The sequence below is a fragment of the Sarcophilus harrisii genome, chromosome 2 (genome assembly GCF_902635505.1).
Source record: "Sarcophilus harrisii chromosome 2, mSarHar1.11, whole genome shotgun sequence".
NCBI lineage: Eukaryota > Metazoa > Chordata > Mammalia > Dasyuromorphia > Dasyuridae > Sarcophilus > Sarcophilus harrisii.
In genome coordinates, this window is record NC_045427.1 from 331,647,167 (window position 1) to 331,671,909 (window position 24,743).

At 33.1% G+C, this 24,743-nt stretch overlaps 1 protein-coding gene across 15 annotated transcripts in view; it reads right to left on the bottom strand.

Moving 5' to 3' along the window:
* The window catches only part of RALGAPA1 (Ral GTPase activating protein catalytic subunit alpha 1), a 289,451-nt gene that overhangs the window by 214,807 nt on the left and 49,901 nt on the right, over nt 1-24,743 (bottom strand). For all 15 annotated transcript variants that reach the window (XM_031952869.1, XM_031952861.1, XM_031952860.1 and 12 more), the window contains exons 4-8: nt 20,540-20,597; nt 14,482-14,525; nt 12,706-12,883; nt 9,353-9,468; nt 1,317-1,455 (exon numbers count right to left, since the gene is read on the bottom strand). In XM_031952869.1, the coding sequence (XP_031808729.1) occupies nt 1,317-1,455; nt 9,353-9,468; nt 12,706-12,883; nt 14,482-14,525; nt 20,540-20,597 (535 nt within the window). The remainder of the gene's footprint in view (nt 1-1,316; nt 1,456-9,352; nt 9,469-12,705; nt 12,884-14,481; nt 14,526-20,539; nt 20,598-24,743) is intronic.

Below are 24,743 nucleotides of genomic sequence, written 5' to 3' on the forward strand. Positions count from 1 at the left end.
GGCTCCTATTTGCAAAATAAGGGTGGGAAGTGTACGAGGTGATCTCTGGTCACTTTCACCTCTAAAGCAATGATCCTATGATATTATTTTCAAAATGAATGAGTCTTAATGATGCGGAGCAAAAACTTTAAAGAAGCCATCTGATCTCCACTGTCAGGAATGAAGAACTTTAATGGAGTCCATCTAATTTCCACTGTCACATATAAAGTTAGGCTAAAATCTTGAGTCTATCTTGTTAGCATATCATATCTAAGACAGACTCAACCCATCACCATGCTTCTGTGGTCATGGATAAAAGTGCAGACAAGTTTGTTCTCAGGACTCTCCCTCTCTAGATTCCAAGCCATCATCATATTTCTGGTCATGGTAAAAGTACAGGCAAGTTTGTTCTCAATTAGGATTCTCTCTCTCTAGACTTACACAAACTGATGCTAAGTGAAATAAGCAGAACCAGGAGATCATTATACATGTCAACAACATTACTATATGAGGATCAATTCTGATGGAAGTGGCTATCTTCGACAATGAGAGGATCTAATTCAGTTCCAATTGATTGGTGATGAATACCCAGCGAAAGAACACTGGGAAACAAGTATGGACTACTTGCATTTTTGTTCCCAGGCTATTTTTACCTTTCTAAATCCGATTTTTCTTGTGCAACAAGAGAACTATATAAATATGTACACATATATTGTACTTAAGATATACTTTAACATGTTTAACATGTATGAGACTGCTTGCTATCTAGGGGAAGGAGGTGGAGGGAAAGAAAGGAAAAGTTGGAATAGAAGTGTTTGCAAGGATCAATGTTGAAAAATTACCCATGCATATGTTGTCAATAAAAAGCTATAATTTAAAAAAAAAAAAAAAAAAAAAAAAGGATTCTCCCTCTCTAGATCCCACCCTTACATCCCTTTCCTTCTAACATTTGAAAAAGCCCCCTTCACTCACCCACATTTCTAATACTGCAAAATCATTTTTTATTTTGCCCATGAGCTTTTTACATCAATAAAGGACACTCTTTGACTGATAATGTCTGTTGTGAATTCTTTACACTCCAAAGCACTGTCCCATAACCAGTAAAAACTTCTTCATTAGACACTTAAAAACTCTTCCTGACAATTTCATCATTTTTGAAGTCAAGATAAGTTAGGTAAGCTATTTAAAATGTCCATTATAATAAAGTACCATCTCTATCAATTATTTCTTTACATAAACATTTCTATTTCCATGAATTTTCTGAAAGCAATACCCTTCATTTTTCTATTGTGAGATAGATGTCAGATAAATTTTAGAAAACTCTAAAGTATGCATACCCAGTATAGGATGATATAAGGTGTTTTCCTTGCAGATATTTGGGAAAATGTAAGGCAAGTAGTATTTTTTAAAGTGTGAAAATAAGAATGAAAATCCCTTTTCTTGGTTTTCCTTGTTCTTCCATTCCAAGCTCTTTACCTTAAAAGGAAAAACAAGCATCTAAATGGTTATACATACATTGATAAGACAGAAACCAATAGTCTAAATTACATTTCCTGAAAATTTGACAGTTTAAAGTCAGATTGGAAAAAAAAAAATTCAAAGAAAAATAGACATCTAACTGAATTTTAAAACTGTTTCTAACATAATGAATACAGAATTTCAAGAAAAAAGTATTTATAATTTTAATATCTGAGAGATCAATTTAAAAAATAAAATTGATGCAAATATTTTGAGTTGAAATTTATCTTTGCCTTTTTTTTTTTTTTTTTTGCTTTTTTGCTAAGGTAAAAGTTAAGTGACTTGCCCAGGGGTCATACAGCTAGGGAGTGTCAAGTATCTGAGGCCACATTTGAACTCGGGTCCTCCTGACTTCAGGGCTGGTGCTCTATCCACTGCACCATCTAGTTACCTCTATCTTTGTATTTTTTATGGAAAATATGCAAACCAAATAAAAGTTTAAATATGTTTAATGGACAGCAAACTTTTATTACTTAACTACCATTGGGAAAAATTATATTTTCTATTATATTAATAGCCAATTATTAAGATTCAGACTTTGCACTAAGTCTATACTCCTATACAGAAGTTTAAGGTAATCCAGCTCAAAAAAAAGAAAAATGAGAATGAAAGTGGTCTGGATAGAAATGGAATCTTTTGTATAGACTGCTAGAGGGCACTGAATCTCATGATCAATCCATAGTCCCAGCAAGAAGAGCTGAAGACTTTAAGGCCACCTCCTCATTTAAATGTCAACCAATCATTTGATTGACTTCTCCTGTTAGTGGCATTCCCTCTCAAAAAAGTATTTATAAGATATTCAATATATCCATTAGGCATTTTGGGTATAGAAATAAACCACAGACCAATTACTCAGAAACTCTCTTAGAATGTTCATTCATCTCAACACTTTAATGGAAAAAAGTTACAAATAAATAAAGTGACAGGCAATGTTTGTAAATAGCAGGAAAACAATTAGTAGATAAAAAATTGAAGATAAGAGAGCCTAAGAATGATAGTGATGACAGTCTGTGGGATGCTATCAAGGATACATGTAGATGAATATATCTCAGCAAGGAGAAGAGCTACTTCTTCATAGTATTTGAGGGAGTACAGTGGTGAAGGGAGGTGAAAAAGAGAGGATTGAAATAAATATGAATGAGGGAGAAGGAAGCTGGAATCAGGGAAGATGAACTCAACATTAGTATTTGAAGGTTCATATGATAGGGAGAATTTTTTAAAAAGGTAGGGAGGATGATAAACATGGGAGAAAGACTTCAGGCAGCTAGGGTACTCACCAGTAATGTTTGCTGATAAAGGTTATTAGATGGCTCAAAGTTGATCCAGAGTACAGCCATTAATGAGGTGGTAAATCCCAGGGCAATGCTAAAGTCTTACAAATAGGCAGCCACCTAGACTAATTCTAGTCCTCTTCATCTTCCACCTAGAGGTCTACATTAGTCTCCAAATTGGTATCCAAATGGTTTCCCACTGCCATCCATCCTCAAGAACTGCCAAAGTTAGTACCCAGTTGTAAAGTCACCCACCGTTTTCAATAAACTCTGGCAGCTCTCTATTAATTACCTTCTAGCATCAAACAGAAAGTCCTCTGGTTTACATTTATACATTTCAATTCAGATGTGGCTATAACCTGGCCCCTTTCTAGTGTGCTTCCACATTACTCTCCCTCCATACATTCTACAATAAAGCCACACAGTCCTACTTATTATTATGATGCATCATGTTCCAATTCAAGCCTTTTTACTGGCTATCCCCAAGTTGGAATGTTCTCCTCATCTTTACCTATTATTTCAGGGTTTCCTTCAGGATTCTACACAAAAGTCACCTTGTACTAGAATTCTTTCCCAGTTCCATTAGCTACAAGGGCATTTTCCCTAAAACCACCTTCCCCCAAGAAGAACATTATAAAATGCAAAGTAGCTAATTTTGATTATATTAAATTAAAGTTTTTGCACAAATAAAAACAATGAAGCTGTGATGACCGCATTAGCACCCTGGATACCTTAAAATAGGCTAGAGTCAGGATAAGCAAAAGTCCTTGCTTTTTATTCTTGGTCTTTAGAGGTAGGATTGAATTGGATGGAAGCAGAATCTCTGTGACCTTCCTTCTTCAACTCCCGCCAGCACTGACCCTGGCTAGTCTTACTCCACCCCCTAGTCCCTCCTACAATTTTCTATATACACCAATTATCGAGCCAGCCCAGGATAGTGGGAAGGGCCATTTTCCAAGCATATCCTTATAGAGTATTGGCCAATTGGTAATTAGCCTTAACTGCTTGATCCCACCTCAGTGCATTGATTCAAGAGTTTCAACCCTTTACATGAAGCCAAGATGGGAAGCAGAAAACTGGGAAAAAATTTTTACATCTAATGTTTCTAACAAAAGCCTCATTTGTAAAATATATAGAGAACTTACTCAAATTTATAAGATTAAAAGCCATTCTCCAACTAACTGGATGAGATGCAAGAAATTTGCAAGACATTAATACATTGTTGGTAGAATTGTGAAATGATCCAAACATTCTGGAGAATAATTTGGAGCTATGCCCAAAGATCTATCAAACCTTAACATCAGTATCTCTATATCCCAAAGAGATCATAAAAAAGGGAAAAGGGCCCAATGTGCAAAAATGTTTGTGGTAGCCCTTTTGTACTACACAAGGCAAGGAACAGGAAATGATGAATGTAATGCAATATTATTGCTCTATAAGAAAAGATCAGCAAGAGGATTTCAGAAAGGCCTAGAGAGACTTACATGAATTGACTCTTAAGTGAAGTGAGCAGAATCAAGAGAATACTAAACACAGCAACAACAAGATTATGTGATGATCAACTTGATGGGACTTGGCTCTTTTCAATAATGAAGTAATGAAAAGCACTTCCAATAGACTTCTGCTATCCACATTCAGATAGAGAACTACTGAGACTGAATGTGGATCACAGCAATGTATTTTCACCCTTTGTTGAGTTGTTGTTACTTGTTTTTCTTTCTCATTTTTTTCCTCTTTTGATCTGATTTTTCTTGTGAAGCATGATAAACGTGGAAATATGTTTAAAAGAATCACACAAGTTTAACCTATATTGGATTACTTGCTGTCTAGGGAGGAGAAGGGGAAGGGAGTGAGAAAAATATGTAACACAAGGTTTGGCAAGAGTGAATGTTGAAACCTATGTTTGTAAATATTTTGAAAAATAAAAATCAATTGTTATTTTAAAAAAATTTGAAACAGTAAGAAAAAAAAGTTACCTTCCATTTAATATGTATGACTCTTGCCTATACCCATTTATATACATGTTGTGACCCTAATTAACATATATGTTCCTTGAGGGGGCTCTAACGCTTAGCACAAAAACTGGTAACTTAAGTTTTTAATAAGTGCTTTTTTATGCCTTTCTGCCTGTTTATTCACATGTAATTTCATTTTCTTGTCTCATAAACTAAAATTGTAAAACCATGCCAAATAATAGGGAAGACTAAATAAACACCTTTGCTTTATCCCTAATCTTAAAGGAAATGTGTTTGTCTGTTATGAAGATTAACTTAATTTTTTTCTCTATGAGGCAGTTGCAGTTAAGTGATTTGCCCAAGATCACATAGCTATTAAAAGTTTAAGTGTTATGTATCAGAGGCCAAATTTAAACTCAGGTCCTCCTGACTGACTCCAGGGTTGGTGCTCTATCCACAGCATCATCTAAGCTGCCCCTGAAAGTTAACTCTTAATTTTTGGTAGAATTTACCATAATTAAAGAAATAAACATGTTTGGTAGTATTTTTAATACAAACGAAATACACATCTTAATGGCTTTTTCTACATCTATTGATGTAATTATGTTTTAAATTGCTTTTGAAGTATAATCTATTATAGTTTTTTCAAAATAGAACTAATTTACTTTTGGCACAATTAAACTGATAATAACGATTTCAAAAAAATGTATTGTTGTAACTTCTTTGTGATGACATTAAGTAATAATTGTGCATTAACATTCATTATATAAGTTGTAGTTTTCTCTTCATGCTATCCCTCTCTCTGGTTTGTGCATCTTTGCCAATTTTTCTATAAAGGTTTGACACAATTTGCTTGAAAATTATATTAAATTGTAGCAAACCTGGACTCACAAGTTGTTTTTTTGGTAGAGGTAGGAGTGGAGGAACTTGAAAAGGTTCACCTGTGCAAAAATGTTTGCAGTAGGCTTTTTTTTTTTTAAATACAAGGAACTGGAAATTCAGTGGATGCTCACCAGCTGAGGAAGGGCTAAATAAGTAATAAGTTATGGTATATGAATGTTTTATAAGAAAAGATCAGCAAGATCATTTCAGAAAGGCCTGGAAAGATTTACATGAATTGAAACTAAGTGAAGTGAGCAGAACCAAGAGAATATTATACACAGCAACAACAAAATTATGTGATGATCAACTGTGATGGACTTAGTTCTTTTTAACAACAAGGTGATTCAGGCCAGTTCCAATAGACTTGTGATGGAAAGAGTCATCTGCATCCAGAAAGAGGAACTGAATGTGGATCACAACATAGCATTTTCACCTTTTTTGTTTTGTTTGCTTTTCTTGAGTTGTTTTTACTTGTTTTTTTTTATTCATTTTTCCCCCTTTTGATCTGATTTTTCTTTGTCCAATATGATAAATGTGGAAGGGAGAGGATAGGGGAAAGGGAGAGAAAAATCTGAAACACAGGGTTTTGCAAGGATGAATGTTAAAAACTATGTTTGCATATATTTTTAAAATAAAAAGCTATTTTTAAAAAATTGTCAAAGATCTAATTTTTCTAATATTTCTCAATATTTTCCTTAATTTTTTCTTTTTCTAGTTTTTCTGTTAGGTTTATTTAAGTCTGAAAAAGGATATAGTAAAATCCCTAACTATCTCTTTTTTGTCTAACTCTTCCTATGAATTGATTAGCTTCTACTTAGCACTTAAAGACTATACCATTTGGTGCACATTTTTATTATTTACTCTTTAAAGATTTAAAAACTCTGACCAAAGCAGTAACTTCAAAAATCAGTTAATGAAATATACTTCTTTAGACAAAGAGGTGATATATTAGATATATAAAATAAAGCATATATTTTCTGCTATGGTGTTGTTTTGCCTAATTATACACGTGTTGTAAATGAGCACTTTTTTTAAAGGATGATGAAAGATGGATCCATCTCTCTTATCATTCCATCTTATCACTACTCATATTCCAATGGGTAGTGATAAACATGAAAAAAATTCAGAACATCAATAAAATATATTTTTAATGCACAGAAGAAAACAAAGGTATAACAAGGGACATACAGAAACATTTTGTTGCTACACTTAAGTTTAATGCATATATATTTAAATAATTGACATATAACAGTTCAGTTTTTTACAGACATCTCTTTGTTCTGAATATATTTGTGGTTTAAATGATAAGTTATGATTTTAAAAAAGATATAATTTAGAAATTGATAATTTCATTGTATATGAAAATCTTTACACAGTTTACTTTTCTTAAGCAAAGATTTTATTGATCCTTTCTCTAAGCTCATGGGTGTTCACTATATTTTTTGGGATTCAAATAAGTTGCAAAAGATTCTACTCTAACCCCTCATTTTAATACTGTATCTTATAAGAAACATTTAAGAAACAAGTTGTTAGGTTTTGCTTGTTGAATCTATTTTGCCACTTCCTTTTAGTAAAGTTCATCCATCCACATTTACTGTTATAATTGTTAGCTCTGTTTTTCTTTCAAATATATCCCATTATGTAGTATTTCTTTTCTTTACCTTCTCTCTCCATTCAATTTAAGAGGAAAAAGAAAAGGGGGGCGGGAGGAAGGAAGTGAGCACTTGCTATTTGTTAATCCCAGTTTTTTTCCTTTACCCTCTTTACCCACAGCCCAGATCTGCTTGTACATCATTAGGCCTAACTGGGCTCTCTTAGCTCTTTTATTAAAAAATTAGCCCTCTGTAAACTGAATTTTGTTTTTCTTAGGACTATTCTCTCCCCAAATCTGCTTTTTCACTTAATGCTCTCTTCATTTTTCCTCTTCTAAGTCTTTTTTTTCTTTTTGCTGAGGCAATTGGGGTTAAGCTTAGGGTCACATGGCTAGGAAGTGTTAAGTGTCTGAGTCGAGATTGGAACTTAGATCCTCCTGACTTCAGGGCTGGTGCTTTAACCACTACGCCACGTAGCTGCCCAGTGGCAGCTATTATTATAATAAAATAAGTCTTTTATTATATTTCTATACTGTATTCTTTTGTTCTTTCCCCTTCCCTTATATGGTTCATAAAAGTAAGGTTCATAAAAATCCCATTCCCCTTCTCATCACATCTATGACACCATCATCTTAAAAACAGTAAACTGTTCCCTCCTCCCTCTTTCAGCCCTAGGATACTTCCTCCATTGTCACCTCTTTTACCTTCTTTCTTTCTTTCTTTTTTTTTTTTTAAACCATTCCTAACTCACTTCTCAATACCTTATTCTCTGGCTTCTGCCCCACCTACAATACTCAAATAGCTCTTTCTACCTTTAATCTGTAATTTGTTTTCTTTCTTATTATTATGAACTTGAAAAATATTTATGAATATTCCCATATATATACAAGGGAAAAAAAGAAAAAGAAAAAAAGAAAAACAGTGTAAATGTTTTCCTGCAAATACCTGCTATCTTTAATTTTTAATTAAAAGTAAACAAACATCTTAGTTCCAAAGTTGTCTTATCTGTTTCTGAATTTCCTGCCTTCTTCCTTTATTCCTTTCCTTTGTACATGTTTTGGAATTTCGTTCACATCCTTTTCCTCTTCTTTTTGGCAACATTATCATTAGTCTACATTTCTACCTCTCCTCTCACTCTTTTCTCCTCCCAAAAAACCTTGCTTGTCCTTTTCGTCTTCTTTTTGGCAATATTATCATTAGTCTACATTTTTTCCCCTCCTTCTCTCACTCCTCCTTCCTTCCCCCAAAAAACTTTGCTTGTAACAAAAAGGCATAATGAAGTGAAACAAATCAATGTCATGTTTGTTAAATATATACTTCATACTAGCTTATCACTTCTACTAAGAAAGCAGAAAGTATTAGGTTTCATCATTAGTTTCTTGTAATCAAGGCTGGTCACTACTGTATAAAGTTGCTTTCCTTTAGGATGTTAGTCATTGTATGAATTGTTCTCCCAGTTTTATTCACTTCACTCTACATCAATTTATAAAATTCCTCCCAGAGATCTCTGAATCTCTCTGTGAGATCTGTCCTTTCTCTATCATTACAAACATAATAATTAGGTTTATGCCACTTCTCACGTGGACTACTGCAAAAAATTCTAAACTGGTTCCCCTTGCATACTCACTCACTTGTTCATCTCTCTCTCTCTCCTCAAATCATTCTCCATACACCAGCCAAATATGCTTTCTAATACACAACTGACCATGTGACTCCTCTAACTTAAAAGCCTTTAGTGACAATATACTCTTTCTAGGATGAACTTATAAAATCCTCAGTTTAACATTTAAAGGGCCTAAAGTCTGGTTCCAAGGTACCTTTCTAGTCTTATTTCAGATTACTTCCATCAAAATGGAACTACTGGATTTTTCCCTGTTCTTGGAATGTTATCTGCTACTTATATTCATTTATACAAATTATTTATCTATCTCCATCTTCAGTTTTTAAAAATCTTTACTCTTTGAAGCTTGGTTCAGGTGTGATCTCCCAAGAAGCTTTCTTTGCATGTGCTTTCTCCCCCTCCCCTCTTTCCCACCCTAACTTCCAATTATTATGCTCTATCATTCCACAAATTACCTTGTAAAATTATTTTAAGAAAAAATGTACCCACATAAGATAGTAAAAGGGAGAATAAAATTTTTTTTAAAAAAAGTACCTGAATAACCATATATTTCAAAAGTGCTTCTAGAAAATAGCTTGTGAGGTCTTCTTGTCCTTTATCTCCTGACTGCGGAGGGACAAGAGGGGTGATTTCTTCTATAGTCACTTGGGCTATCCAAAAATAAAAGAAAAGTTTAGTGGTCATCAAATATTTTTTCATAATGAAAGATATAAGAAAAAAATCTTATTTACACAAGTGTTAAATGAACAGAAGAACTTCTATCTTATTTATTATCCTAAAATTATAGCATGTTTTAACTCTCAATAAATAAAGACAGAAAGTCTACTTATTGATTTTAAATTCACCGATTTTAAATATCATTTCAAGAAAGAGAATCCTTTTGGATGTTTTCCTTCATAATCACTAAGCAGTACTGTATAATAGAACTTGGACTTGGATTTAGAAGACCTGAGCTCAAGTCCAGTTAAGCTAAATTTTACTAATAATGGAATATTTAATAAGCCATTTCATGTCTGTTATGGTTCTGAATTTTCTAATATGCAAAATGTGAAATAATAATACTCTCATAATTATTACTATGACCTCATAATGTTATAATAAGAAAGCAGCATATAAATATAAACCACAATTTTTATCTTGAAGATATTCTGGTGAATTGTTCTTAAACTTTTTAATTCTCAGGAATCCTTTACATTCTTATAAGCTATTGAGGACACCACAAAAAGCTTTTGTTTATGTCAGTTATATCTATTTATGTTTAATATGTTGAAAATTAAAATGTCTCAATATGATTATGAAAATAATTTAAACCTTGAGGACCCCCATGATATTTGGGCTATATTTTGAGAACTATTACTCTAGGCAAATATAGTTATATAAAATCATTAAGAATTCTGTGCTTTGTAGATTATATATGGTCCTAAGTGTGGTTTCTAAGTAACCCTCCAAAAGAAACAAAGAAATTTTAGTCATTCTGATAGTCTCACTGGATTTGTTACTTCAATATGGGAAATTGTACAAAGTTCTAAGAGACCTCTAGGTTCCATAAAATATGGCATTTATATGCATCATCCATTTGAACTAGCGAGGTCCTTAAAACTTAACAAATCCTAAAAAGTTAAAGGCTCAAAGAAGTGCCAAAGGTTAAGACATAAAACTCTCAACCAGCGTCATATTTTTTCTGCTAATTCTATGAGAGAAAAATAAGTTATACTTCTACTAAGTCTATAAAAATTAGCCAAAAAAAATTGCAAAAAGCCAAAGACTTAAGACATCAGAAAAGAGCACTTAAATATTATATACATAGTTCAGGGAGCTGCATAAACAATATAAGGAGGATATGGACTTGTGTCTCTATATAGATATATAGCAAAGGCATATTCAAAATACACACACACACACACGTATATGTTAGTGTATTTATATGTGTGTGTGTGAGTGTGTGTGTGTATGTGTGTGTGTTTAACACAGGTAAAATAGCTTTCTTCATCATATTTCATTTTATGTATTCAGGAAATCAATTTTTAATATCATTTTTGTTATTTTGATTGTGGCTAATAAAAGCAAACCATGAATTTGTTTCCTCCAATTCAATTGAATATATTCAGTTTATCTGAAGTAATAAAATATTCCCTAAGCAGTCTATTTTGAATTTAAGGGAGAAAATGCATTTTACTGAGTTATCACTACAAATCATACAGCTGGGGTAACTACTTTTTTGCTTCTAACATCATCATTTATTTTGTGTGTTTTTAAGAGAAATTAATTAATCTTGATTTTAATGGCGAATTTAAAATAATCAAGACAGATTTTTTTTAAATTTTAAAGTAAAATGTGTGTCATCCTTTTAATTATCCAATTTCTCTTACTTCTCTACCTACTCTAGAATATAGAGTGCATTTTGGGACTCTTAATCATAAACATTAGAAAACTGAATTCCAGAGAGATAAATGATTTGTCCAAAGGTCACATAAATGACAAAGAGTGAGAATATGATTCCAGGTTTATTAGTTTCTAAGTTCAGTGTCTTTTCATAAAATCACAATTTGGGTCTAAGTCAATTAGAGTTAAGACACGGTAACCTGAAAAAGAATGACCATTATAAAAGAATGACCATTTCTTAGAGGGGGGAAAAAAAGCTCAATAAAACTCTAACAGATGAGGAAAACAAAAAAACTTTTTTGTTTTGTGTGTAAAACCAGAGTCCTAAAAAACCAACAGAGTTAAGTTTTACCAATTCAACAAGATATAATATAATAGATGACTAATAAGAGGCAATGAAACAGTATTTTTTGAAACAGCATCAATTTCAGCTAAATGTTTTAAAGGAAGGAGAGTCTGCTTATGAGAAAAAAAAATTAAATCTGTACTAAATTAATTTTTTAAAAATTCAATCATGCTTATTAAAGATGAAACTCTAATAAATGTTGACATATGTATGTCCTATTTCCCATTATACATCAAAAGTTAGGAAACTGAAATTAGCACCTCTGTTGAATACAAATACTGTTGATCAAAGAGGTTATAGTTTCCTTATCATCAAATATGTCCATAAGATTTAAAATACCATGAGAATAACCAAAGGATTAAAATTTATTACCATATAAGTAGTCTAACCCATTTCTAAAGAGTTGCATATGGCATTTATCCAAATATAAACAACTCATTATTTACATGCCAGCAGACTAGACTGGTATTAAAATACAAATTCCAATCCTAAAACACATTCACTTGTACACTAAACCTCTCAGTGTCTTTGTGAGGCACAAAAAGATAAAACAAGGCAATTTAAGGAAATCTGGCAAAACAGTTGTGATCCTTGTGAAGAAAGCAGCTAAATATTATTATAGAAAAATACAGCATTTTTAATTAAAAACATATTTTTGTTCCCCCTTTTACCGCAAATGTATTGTGTAAAACATACACACATGTATATTTAAAAAAAAAAAAAACTGAACTACAAATAAAAAGGGGAAGTAACTCATAAAGAAAAAAAATAGCCAGGGTTTTTTCTAAAATGAAAGGGAACAATATTTTAAAAGGAAATTTCTAGAGATAGAAATTTAAAATGTGAAGAATAACAACTGAACAACCAAAATAATCAGAAATAACAAAGCATTTATGAAAGTATAATGAAAGTAAATTAGAAAATAACTGATTTACTAAAAAAATAAAACAAAACAAAAAACCTTACATTTCCTTTTCTATATGTCCTCCATAAAGCAAATACTATTTAAAAAGTATATCTGTACACATCTAACTCAGCAAAAAGATAAGTATAAAAAAAAAAAAAATCACAGAAGTGCTAAAGTGGATTTGGAATGCTTATTCAATTTTAAAACACAACACAAAAGAATATGCTGTTAATTAATATCCTATAGTCTTACTTTCTTGAAGGTTAAGTGGGGGATTAATGAGATTATCTAAAGTCCGAGGTCCATATTCAGACAGTGGTGAGGCAAATCCAGGAACTAAGCAAGAAAATATCCAGAGCTGTTCTTTACTACAGTTATTCTGAAGAGCTTGTAACCATAGCAAGAAGAGACGGACACCTTCACGCCTGATCTGAAAACACAAAACAATTAAATACACATAGAATTTTTACCTGAACAGAAATAGAAGGATATGGAAGATCTTTTTTTTTTCTTTTGAGATCAAAGTTCTCTAAGAAATGAAAAAAAATGACTATTTGGCAAGAATTATAGCTGTCACTAAACTAAATCTAGACGTATATGTTTCATTATATCAAAACCTGAGTCTATGGAACTGATAAAGCAAGAGGTTTAATTTGTTTCTATTGCCCCCAAGATAAAAACAATGAAAATCTTTTCAAATAGTGAGTTAATTCCAAAGCAATTAATTCCAAGGAAGGTTCTAAGTTCTCTCCCTCTCACCATGATTGAGCCAGGGAATAAGAATGTGAAGAAAAAGACTGATTTCTTGTCAAAGATAGAAAAGACAAAATTAGATGAAAAGGAATCTTTTTCTGGTAACCAGAACATTTTCATTAGTGCTTTTTGCACATAGTGCTTTTTGCACTTAACATATGCTGAACTCAATCAGGTTCTCTCCTACCCAGGCACAATAGCTCAAATATTACCCTAGCTTCATTTGTTATCAGAAATAACATAATAAGTACAAAGTGTGCTGAAGTTGTAGAAAGAAAAACCTAGGTTCAGATTCTGATTTGGATACTTAGTAGGTGAGATTATCTCACCTCTTAAAGCCTTAGTTTATTTTACATCTATAAAGTGTAAATAATATCTACAGTACTTTATTCACAGACTCATTGTATCAAATAAAAGTATGTTTGGTAACCTCTGTAAGCCTTAAAGAGCTATATAAATGTCAGACTATTTTTAAAATTATTGTTACTGTTATTATTAGCACCACCATCACTATACCGTGGCTTACCTGACAATAGAAAAGTGATGAAGGAGGTTCTATTTTTCCATTGCAATCAACTCTAGGTCAGTGCAAATGGAAGTGTAAGTACAAGGTATAAAGTGAAATTACCTTCCCTACAACAGGTGGGTTGTTTACGCGCGCACACAAACACACACACATGCACGCACACAAGCACACACACATACACACATGCACTCACAAAACTAAATAGCAAATCAGAAAAGTGAAAACTAGTCCAGTGCTGTTGCTGCCATTTATATGTGGCTGCAGCAAGAGAAGAAAAGTAATAATTTTGTTGCTTTTGTTACTGGAAAATGATTTTCCTCTAGATAAGAAACTTGTATCTTTAACAGAGGAGTATAATTACAGGTTATAAATTTATTTAAGGGACTTGGCATTTTAGGAAGAAAAAGAAAAAAATTGCATCTGAGTATTAAAGAAGATGCTGCTACATTTTACATTTACATAACCCAAAAAGGCAATTTCAGCACCTTTTAAGAAAGAGAAGAAAAACTGAAGGAAAAGAGAATTAAAGTAGGAGACACATACTTGTTTCATTTTTTTTTCCACATAGAGAATTAAATATCATTTTTTTTTCACATAGAGAATTAAATATAACTGCAAACATATTCTACATATCCAGAAGTGTTTTGCATAGTAGAAAAACACATGTATACATCATCTCTTTTGTTACAAAGTAAATCTGAAAAAGTTTTAAAAAGTCATTCTACTAAAAGAAATACGTTTTTATATACCTTTAAGGAGTTTCCTGTGTGAAGGAGTTTCTTTAAAATCAATCCTGCAAAGAGAACATTCATTTAAATACTTATCTTTTCATATGATTTGATAGCCACCTAAAATTCCTTGTCCACTTGCCTTACTGCCTAATTACCATTCCTCTTCTACTAAACTTCAACTCAGGTTAACCCCCATCATACAATACTTCTACTCCTATTTATGGGATTTCAACCACTATACACTTAGGCTAAGAAAAGCAACATGTTATAATAAACAACTGGACTCAAAAGCCAGGAAAATCCAGGTTCAAGCTTCCCTTATGATTCATACAAGAACAGCAGTTCTCAAACTTTTACCTCTCAGGACTACCTTTATACTCTTGGAAATGATTAAGCATCCCACAAAGAACTTTTGTTTATGTGGGTATTATGTATAGACTTTTGCCTTGTTAGAAATTACTAGAACTCCTGAAAGGTTCTCAGGGATCCCCTAAGATTTCTGGACAACTACACTGGGCAACTTCTTAAGACTGTAAGTTACAGAAAAAGTCCTGACCTAAAATGGTAGAGGGAACTTCTTTTCAACTAAGAACTTCCTAAACTTAAGGAAAAAACAGGTCTGGCCCCATTTTCTCCACTTGTGCTAGATAACTCCACTCCTTCTGGGTTCCAAATGTACTTCTCCTCTTTAAATGTTCAATCACCACATTTTTTTTTTTTTTTTTTTTTTTTACTGAGTTCAAGGGTATCCCACATGAATATTCTTTTCATATTTTCTTCTGTGATCTAACACTGCAGTAGGGTCTGAACCCATAATTAGTTTAAAGAGAGTACTGCACTTGGAATCCAAAAGACCTGGATTTAAGTATTGTCTAATGCTTATTATGATTCTTAAAAGTCAACCTCTCTAAGTTTTAGGCTGCTCATCTATAAAATGGCAACAAGAATTGTAGTACCTGGTTCACAAGACTGTCATGAAAACTTAAATTTTCTCCTAAAGGAAAAAGTCTTCTTTGAAAAGGAAAAAATTCTTTACTCATGCACCCGAACCATCCCTCCCAGCTCTTCCAAGATGTTATTTCAAGTATCTCCTCATACATCTTCAAGAAATCTAAAACAGAACTCATATTTTGCTGCAAATCCATTGTCCTACAAACTTCTCTGTTTCTTTTAAGAACATTAAGGATTATTATTCTAGAAATATAAGTTTGCAATCTGAAGAGTCATCATTAACTTTTCCTTCCTTCTGTGCCACCCTAAGTTTTCCTGATGTCACTTTATAAGATTACTTGTATCCATTCACAAAGCTTCTCACCTAGATTATTACTGCAACAACCTTCAATTTGGTCTTCGTAATTAGTCTCTCCCTTCTCCAATCTGACTTTATCATCCAACTACTCAAATATTTTCAATGGTTCTCTTTTGTCTCAAATATATGATATGAACTCCTCAGACTGGCATTTAAAGCATTTTATAACCTTGTTCCCACCTACTTTTTATTTATTTATTTTTTTATTTTGTGGAGACAATTGGGGTTAAGTGACTTGCCCAGAGTAACACAGCTAGGAAGTGTTAAGTATCTGAGGCCACATTTGAATTCAGGTGCTCCTGACTTCAGGGCTGGTGCTATATCCGCTGTGCCACCTAGCTGCCTACTTTTTAATAACATTTCACATCACTCTCCTTGACACACTCCACATTTTAATCATTATTGAACAGAGTATGACATTTTTGCCTTTGTCTGTAAATAAATTGTTCCCCTCCACTCCCTATTAGAATCTCTAGCTTCCTTCAAAGTACATTTCAGATGCCACCTCCAACATGAGGTGTTTTCTACAGTCGCCAATTAGTTCTAACTCTTTATATTATCTTGTATATATTTTGCATATATTGTACATGATGTATCCTTCCAATAACAAGTAAATTTCTGCAGGGCAGAGGATATTGCTTATATTTTATATACTTCTAAGCTTAGCAGAATGTCAAGAACACATAAATTTAATGTTGTTGAATTTAATGTGATCATTCTCTTTCCAATAGCTTCCCTTCTACCTACCCATATGTTCATATCTTCCCAGTGCTTAAAAAAAAAAAAAAAAAAAGTTTTCCCTAGATCTTTCTACACCCTTAAGTTAACATTCCCCTTATCTTTTCTCCCTTTCATCATCAAATTTCTTTTTAAAAAGTGGTTCTACTGCATCACACCCATTCACTTGTCAACCAGTTGCATTATCTGGCTTCTGCTGCCATGATTCCATTCACATTTCTCTCTCAAAAGTCATCACTTCCCAACTGCAAAATCTAATGGCTTTCCTCAAATCACATTCTCCTGAACCTATGAGCAAAACTGCCCTCTCCTTGACACTTTCTCCTCCTCTGGCTTCCTTGACACCAAATTCTCCTTTTTCTGTAATAACTTATTCTAAATTAGTTTATAGGTCTTTTTCCTCAATGCTGGTGTTTCACAAAGTTCCCTTGATTGCCTTTTATTTTTTCCTTCAGTTTCTTCTTTGAAAATCTAATTGAGTCTGAGGTTGCAAGAATTTGTTACAATGACCTCAACACTACTTCTATAAACACAAGTACCCAATTTCTATTTTATCATCTTTCTCATACACCCAATTTCCGCTTTTATCCTTCTCACAGGTCCTAACCAATAAATCAACAAACATTCATAAAGAACTTACTTCACAATAAGATATGATGCTAAGTGCTGGAGATACCAAAACAAAAGCAAAAACAGTCCCTGCCCTCAAGATTCTTATACTTATATTAGGGAAAATAACAGATACATAAATAGGCATATACACAAAGTAAATGTAAAGATATCTTTAGAGAAGGAATTAGCAGATGACAACAGGAAAGCCTTTCTGCAGAAAGTAGCATTGAGCTGAGTCTTGAAAGAAGCTAAAGAGCTTAAGTAGTAAAGGTTAAGAGGAAAACATTTTAGGCATAGGGGCTGGCCAGTGCAAAAGCATGGAAAAGGAGATGGAATACTGTATGTGAAGGAATAGCAAGTGGGGAAATATATACCTAATATATAATCTAAGTATATTTCCTAGATTGTAAATTTATATTTCTAATTAGTTAGTAAATATCTCTACCAGCATATCTCAAAAAGTATTTAAAGAATTTTAAAATGCTAGTCTCCCCTTCCCCTAAAAAATTACCCTGTATTTTTTATGTATTTACATACTGTTTTCCCTAATAAAATGTAAACTCTTTGAGGACAGGAACTTAAAAAATCTGTAACTACAGAGGGTAGCACAGTACTTCCCACATGGTACATGTTAAATAAATGCTTACTAACTAAATGGGTTCATGAGGCCATAGATATAATATATACCTCCAAAAGGTTCAAACTGTAATCCAGCTACATGTCATCCTATGTAACCTGTCTTCATATGCTCCAATAAATCCTTCACAGGGAAGTTCACTTACTATACTGAAAAATTTCTTCTGGACTTTTTACAATCGTGTAGTTACTAGGCTAGGACTCCATGTATCTCCAATATAATGGATGTGCTTTTACAAAGATAGTTCTATATTTTAAGCCACACCATGCTTTGTACGTATCATCTGAGTAATATGCTGTAGCCTATGTCATTCTGATGCCCTTTGGTTTTCTTGGAATTATGATTCTTTGAAGAGTGTGAGATTTCATATACCATTCTTAGAAATGTGAATTTTTATTTTGGAAAGTTTGAAATCAAAGTATTATATGATTTCCCATATGTGCAATCTCTTCTATTCAATTTTGGACCCAACTAATTATCCTCCGCACACCTGAGATTTATATAATTACAGACCACTACCATCCAAATAGGGTATCAAAAGAATAATTAAGACAATAAAAATTCTTTACCACTTGGATTTTCCTATGTGGATTCTTAGATCAAAAAAAAAAATTCAGATATCTCATTTGGGAAGCATTAGGGCTTGATGTAGTCAGCACAATGTCATCTACCAACAAAAGCATCTGAAGGCCCTCAACATGTACCAGGAATCCTTCTTCAACTTGGACTCAGCCCTGGATCTCCTCTTCATAACAGTGATAGGCAATTTACTGAGTATATACTGTGCCAGGCTCAATTCCTCATTTGATACTCATTATCAGAATACTGTTTAAAAATTTAATTTTTTGAAAATTCTACAAACTCTATAGTCTATTGAATTAAACACTTCATTTGGTATTAAATGCCTGTCACACTCTGGTACCATCCTAAGTTTCTGCTTCACCTCTTATTAATATCCAACTGTAATCCAAGCAAATTATACTACTTCCCACTCCCCATTCAACATGATAAGTTTTCTTGCCTTTCCTTATATTTTTCTTTATGTCTGGAATTCAGTTCTCTCTTTGTTTTCCTATATCTGATGAAAAATTTCCCAATTTTAAAGATTCAGTTAAAATGCCAATTTCTTTAAGAAACATAGCATACAGTGTAGTAAATAAGCATAGATTTAATGAAGGCAAGGATTTGTACTTTATGTGAAGAAAAGAGAGGATATATGGTTTTAGTTATTCATCTGCAAGTGAAGGAGGCCAACAGAATTTACATATCTATAAACTGCCTAACAGCCTAAAAAGATTAAAGTAGTACATCTAATTTAAGCCTAAATAAAAGGACTGACCAAATTTGCCCATTGAAACATCTATTCAGATTGAGCCAGTAAGGCTGGAATGATCCTCTAAAAGCAGTCTTTTAACAAATTTTGGGGGGAGTTTTCCCTTTGCTGTTGGAAAAATGAGCTCCCACATTTAATCTAATACTTTTAATAAGAGAGGGTTTTTTAGTTATTGTGGCTGTCATTCATGCTGGGTGTTTTTACAATTCAAACTTAGGTCCTTTCTAAGCAATGGACTTAAAGGTCAATTTAAACCCAGCTCTGATTCATATTCAGGCTCCTAGCAAAAATAGTTCCAAAAATAGCAAAAAAGTAATCTTGGTTACTCCACCTTTCTGAGTCTCATTTTCTGGACTTGTAAATTAGTAGTAATAATCTTTAAACTATGGAAAGCAAAATTTAAAGTACTATATAAATGTAAGTTGTTATCTAATTAAAAGTGAATGATATTTCCCCTCCTTAAATCTCACAAAGTACTTCATTTATACCTTAATTTTGTGATATAAGATAAAATTCAAACTTCTTAGTACCCCCCCCCCTCAGGTAAACTATTAAGATTTGAAAAATAGATTCTGATCTGCTTTGGTTTGAACAATTTCCTCACCATAAGAATTAAGTCGCAGATCAGAAGAAAAAATATAAGTTTAAAATTACACACACACACACACACACACACACACACACACACACACACACCACTATTGTTACTTATTACTTATCTTTCCTACTAAACTATCAGCTCCAAAAAGGCAAGGAATTCCTTTTACATCTATGTACTTACAAATGCTATCTGAAAATAGTATTTCTATGAATTGAATTATTTAATTCTAAATGTCAGAGTTCTCAGTCAGACTTGATAAAAACCTTTCCAACAAGTCCTTGGCAACCTCCAACTTAATTTTGGTGATCCTGATATCCTTTTGGCAATATTCTCGATGCCAGCAGGGAGTAAAAAAGATCACCTTCTATAATATGATTTCTTGAACTAGAAAAGAAAAATAGAAACAGTCTATAACTGTAAATAGAACATCATATATATTCTAATATTTCCCTTTGTTTTACAATTTAAAATGAAACAAATGAAAACTTTCCCAATTAATCCATTTAAAAGTCCACTCAGGAACTTTTTTTTTTTACCTTTCGCAAGGTCCAGGAATTAGTTTTCCCTAATGCTTTATAAAAACTGCCATTGCATTAAATTTAAAACATCTACTTTTGATTTATTTTTTTAAAAAACCTTCAAATTCTTCCTTCACCTCCCCTTCATAATTAACTTTTTTCCTTTGCAAATAAAATATTACTCCTTTTTTTATAGCATCCCAAACAAAATTTGCAAATAAGTTTTAATTAAACAAACTACAAAGAAACAGAAAACAATAAATAGCTTTTATTTATTTTTTTTAAAATCCGCACTTGAAATCCAAGAGCTGCAATTTAGGTTACTTACCAATACTGTGAAACTGCCATCGCTGATGAATCCTTTCTGGAAGAAGCTGTAAAATTTTCTAAAAGTCATTAAAGAGAAAATAAAATAATAAATGATATGAAAGAGATGTGCTTGAAATTCTGTGACGTGAAAAACAAATTATAAATATTAAGACTATAGAGTTCCCAGCATGAAAAACATGACACAAAAATAAAATAAGCTTTAATGTACTATCATTTAATACTCTTCCTTCCCCCCCCTTTTTTTTTTGGACAGGTGTTGGAATCCTTACAAAGTGTTAAGTCATTAGAATTGATAGAGACAATAATTATTTAATTTAGCATGGTTCAGTATGATTGATCTGATCCTACAAGGAGATGTTATGGGCCAGAACTTGAAACAAGGTATTAAGTGAAATTGATGGAAGCAATGCTTGTGTGCTTGGGTTTGCACCTTTAAGAGTTTACACATTAGAGGTCACACATTGGAGTTTGCAAATACCGGAGATACACAAAGTTAACTTTGTGAATTCACACCTCCCAAAATCCCACTCTCAGAGGAGGAGTCAACCTTTGAGAGATCATAAAAAGAGCTTCAGTCAGTCAGTCAGACAGTCAATTCAGAAGATGCCAGGAGTTGGACTTGAGCTAGAGGCAGAGCTAGAAGCAAAGGACTAGCAACAAGAGTTCTTGGAACCAAGGAGGGAGAGAGGCCTCTAAGAAAGGTAACTGGGCCCAACGAAAGAGACGAGACTTGGAAGGCGAAAATAAACGTTTGGATTTTATCAGCTGGCTATATTTTGGAGTGATTATTACTTGGAACTGAAACTAAGGTTGCCTCCAGAAAACCTCTCCAAGAAACCTGCTCCCGGAGAACCATCATATGTTATAAAAAAGAAGAGAACACTACAAACAGGCAACTAGGGTTAAATGACTTGTCCAGGGTCACAAGAGATAGTAAGTATTAAGTGTCTAAGGCCATATTTAAATTCAGGTCCTGCTGACTCCAGGGTTGGTAGTTGATAATTTTTTTTTTTTAGCCATGGTAACATACAGTAGTTGAAAGTACTGGTAACATATAGTATAGAACATGAAAGTACTATAATATAACAGATCTAGGAAAGACTTGAGTTAAGACAATATAACTTAGGAAATTAGTAACATTTCTGTCAATTTTTAAAAGAATAAATTGTATCTTTTTAAAAATCGGGTAAAAATCTTCCTTCTGATCCTCCCAGTCCAACATTCCTTGTGAATTAAAAATAAAACTTATAATAAACATTAACAGTCAATCAAAACAAATTTCAAAATTGGCCATGTCAAAAAAAAAAGTTTTTTATCATTTCATACTCTAGGTGCTTCATCTCTTTATCAAAATGTAGTATTCATTATTCTTCTGCAATATTAATAATTAAGTGATAAGAATTCCTAAGTTTTTCCAAATTCTTTGCCTTTACCATATTGTCATTTTTAATATTGTTTCCCTGATTCAATTCACTTCTGTATCACTTTGTATGTCTTCTCAGGCTTCTCTGAAATAATCTTTTTTTTTTTTTTAAGTTAAATTTATTTTATTTTTCACTCTGAATTCTCTTCCATTCCCTTACCCTTTCCTTAGTCACTGAGAAAAACCATTAAAAATATATATAGTTATGGAAAACAAATTCCCACAACAAGCCATATGAAAAGGAAGAGAAGAAGGGAGAGGAAGGGAGAGGATATGGCCGAGTACATAGTTTGGGGTGTTCACCCTTAGAGGAAGTAAGAGGAGGATATAGCCTCTCTATAGGCTGGGCTAGATGATGAAACTTTACTTTTTTCCCTATTCTTAACATCTGATCCATACTGTTCCTCCTATACATCTTTCCACCTAAGCTATGTGTCATAACTTTTCTAATGATATGATTAAATAAACTTGTTTTTGTTAACTATTATGAGTATTTCATTTTCTTCTATTTTTCTATCTAGGCTCCATCATCTAAGGAGAACTTTGCAGCAATAATCAAAAAACTGGAATGAAATGGCACTGTGGCTTATATCAATGGCTAAAGCAGAGGAAAGTCAATGTAAATACAGAGAATGGGATGATCATATAGCTGGATACAATAGCAGAACACTTTATGAAAAGAGTTCTTCTGCTAATATATACAATATTCTCAAAGAAAGAGAAAGAAGATCCCCACTGACTTAGGAGGGACCTCAACAGATAGAATAAATAAAATTCCAAATTAGGCACCCACTGGTTATTATCAAAAAAAAAAAAAGAACCTGGATTGTCAGCATACAGAAAAGGAAAGTAAAATAGGCCAGCATATTTAGAAACCACAAATAAAGAAATAACAACAGCACAAGTCAAACAGGCAAAGCTGATGAGGGGAAAAAAAAACAACAGATCATATTAAAAAACAGGGTCTCCGAGCCAGAGATTACATTGGAAAACATACTGAATTCTATTTCAATTAGGGCTACAAAGGAAGAAAATAAAAATGGGTATGAAGACAAAAATTAGAAAGTCTCAAATTTATTCTATTACTATTTAATGGAATTTGATTTCCTCTAAAAGGGACATCTACTGTTGACATGATTGAACTGCTCCTGCCACCATTTTTGCTCACTCAAATGCTATCACTATACCAGTTCACACTAGTGAATTGATCATTTATTTATGCTGTAACAGGCCCTAGCATTCCAGTTTACACATTACAGACCCCAACATTTTTGGCAACACACATTATGATGTTGCCCATGACATGCAAAAGATCCTGTAGCACTCCAGAACATCATTGCTATCCTTGGCATGGACGAAATGTCTAAAGAAAAAAAGATAAGGGTGCTTCATGCCTGAAAAATTTAAGTGTTTTTTGTCATATTCATTCCAGATTGCTGAAATATACACAGGACATATAGGAAATTAATACTTCCGAAATAAACTATCAAGGGACTCCCAGCAGATCTTGACAAGCCAGTATGACTATGTCCTAAACAGATCCTCTATTTGTAAGAATTTATTAAAGAAGCTGTAATAAAGGCTGAAGATCATGAATAGTAACCCTCATCTACCAAAATACCTATCCATAAGTACAAGTTATTTCAATTATATGAGAATACTATGCAAGAACTTTCATCAAAAAGATGAAACAATATTTAAACTTCCTAATAAAATGTATACATTACAAAAGAAAGTTGATAATCTCTTGTTACTAAGCCCTAGCATTAATGAATAGATGATGTAAAGGTCATATAATCACTCTTCTTCCAAGGCTGCCTGTTAGAAATTGAGGGATGCAAAATGATCCTTCTAACAACATGGGGGGGAAGGGGAATAAGTCTCTTTTATTAAATGCAAATGATACTTTCAAGATTGAGTTCTTTTGAATCATTCAGGAGTCAATACCCTTCACAAACAGATTACTATTCTTTCAAAATCTAAAGCATCCAGCCCCAATCCCAATATCCAGCTTTCTTTCCAAACCCATTAATCCAGGAGGCTAGGGGAACCCTGAAGGATGGGGGGGTCTGGGCAAATCCTCCCAAAGGAGCTAAATTATGAGCTTCGCGGTTGGCATATAAAGGAACTCTGAGTGACAAAACACTTTTATCACATTGATTCCAGAGAAGTGGTTATGAGCCTGGAGCCTGGTGAGAAGAGTCTGAACAACTCCTTTGAGGTCAGGATTAATGGAGGAATTTTGTCTTTGCTTCTGCCTATAGGGAATTTTTTGTGAGAAATATCAGCACCATCAGAGACAACTATACTATGTTTAAAATGAATAACCAAAGGATTGCCTTATGACAACAGAAAAGATTGAAACATGGGAGTCATCAGCAATCTAGATGTAAGGATCATAATTGCTATTTTGCAGTGAGGACAGGAACACTTTCCTCTTAGGATAACGCAGTACCACTTACGGCAAAAAGGAGCTCATTTCTAAAAGACAAATATACTGTGGTCTCAAATGGTTCCTATCTGCTTCCAATTAGCAAAATTGATTAAACTGGCTTCCTTCTCAGAGCATGAGGGCTTCCTCCTATTCAGAATATGGCATAGCTCTTCTTGATGGGCTACCTCTCTAATACTCAAAATGAAACTCATTTTACTATCAGAAAGCTCCAAGATTGGGCTCATCAACAGCACATCCACAGTTATCTAACTCTTATACCTCAGGCAGCTACTGAATAATGAAACATTCTTGGGGGGAAAAAAAAGTTTCATCATAACGCTTCAA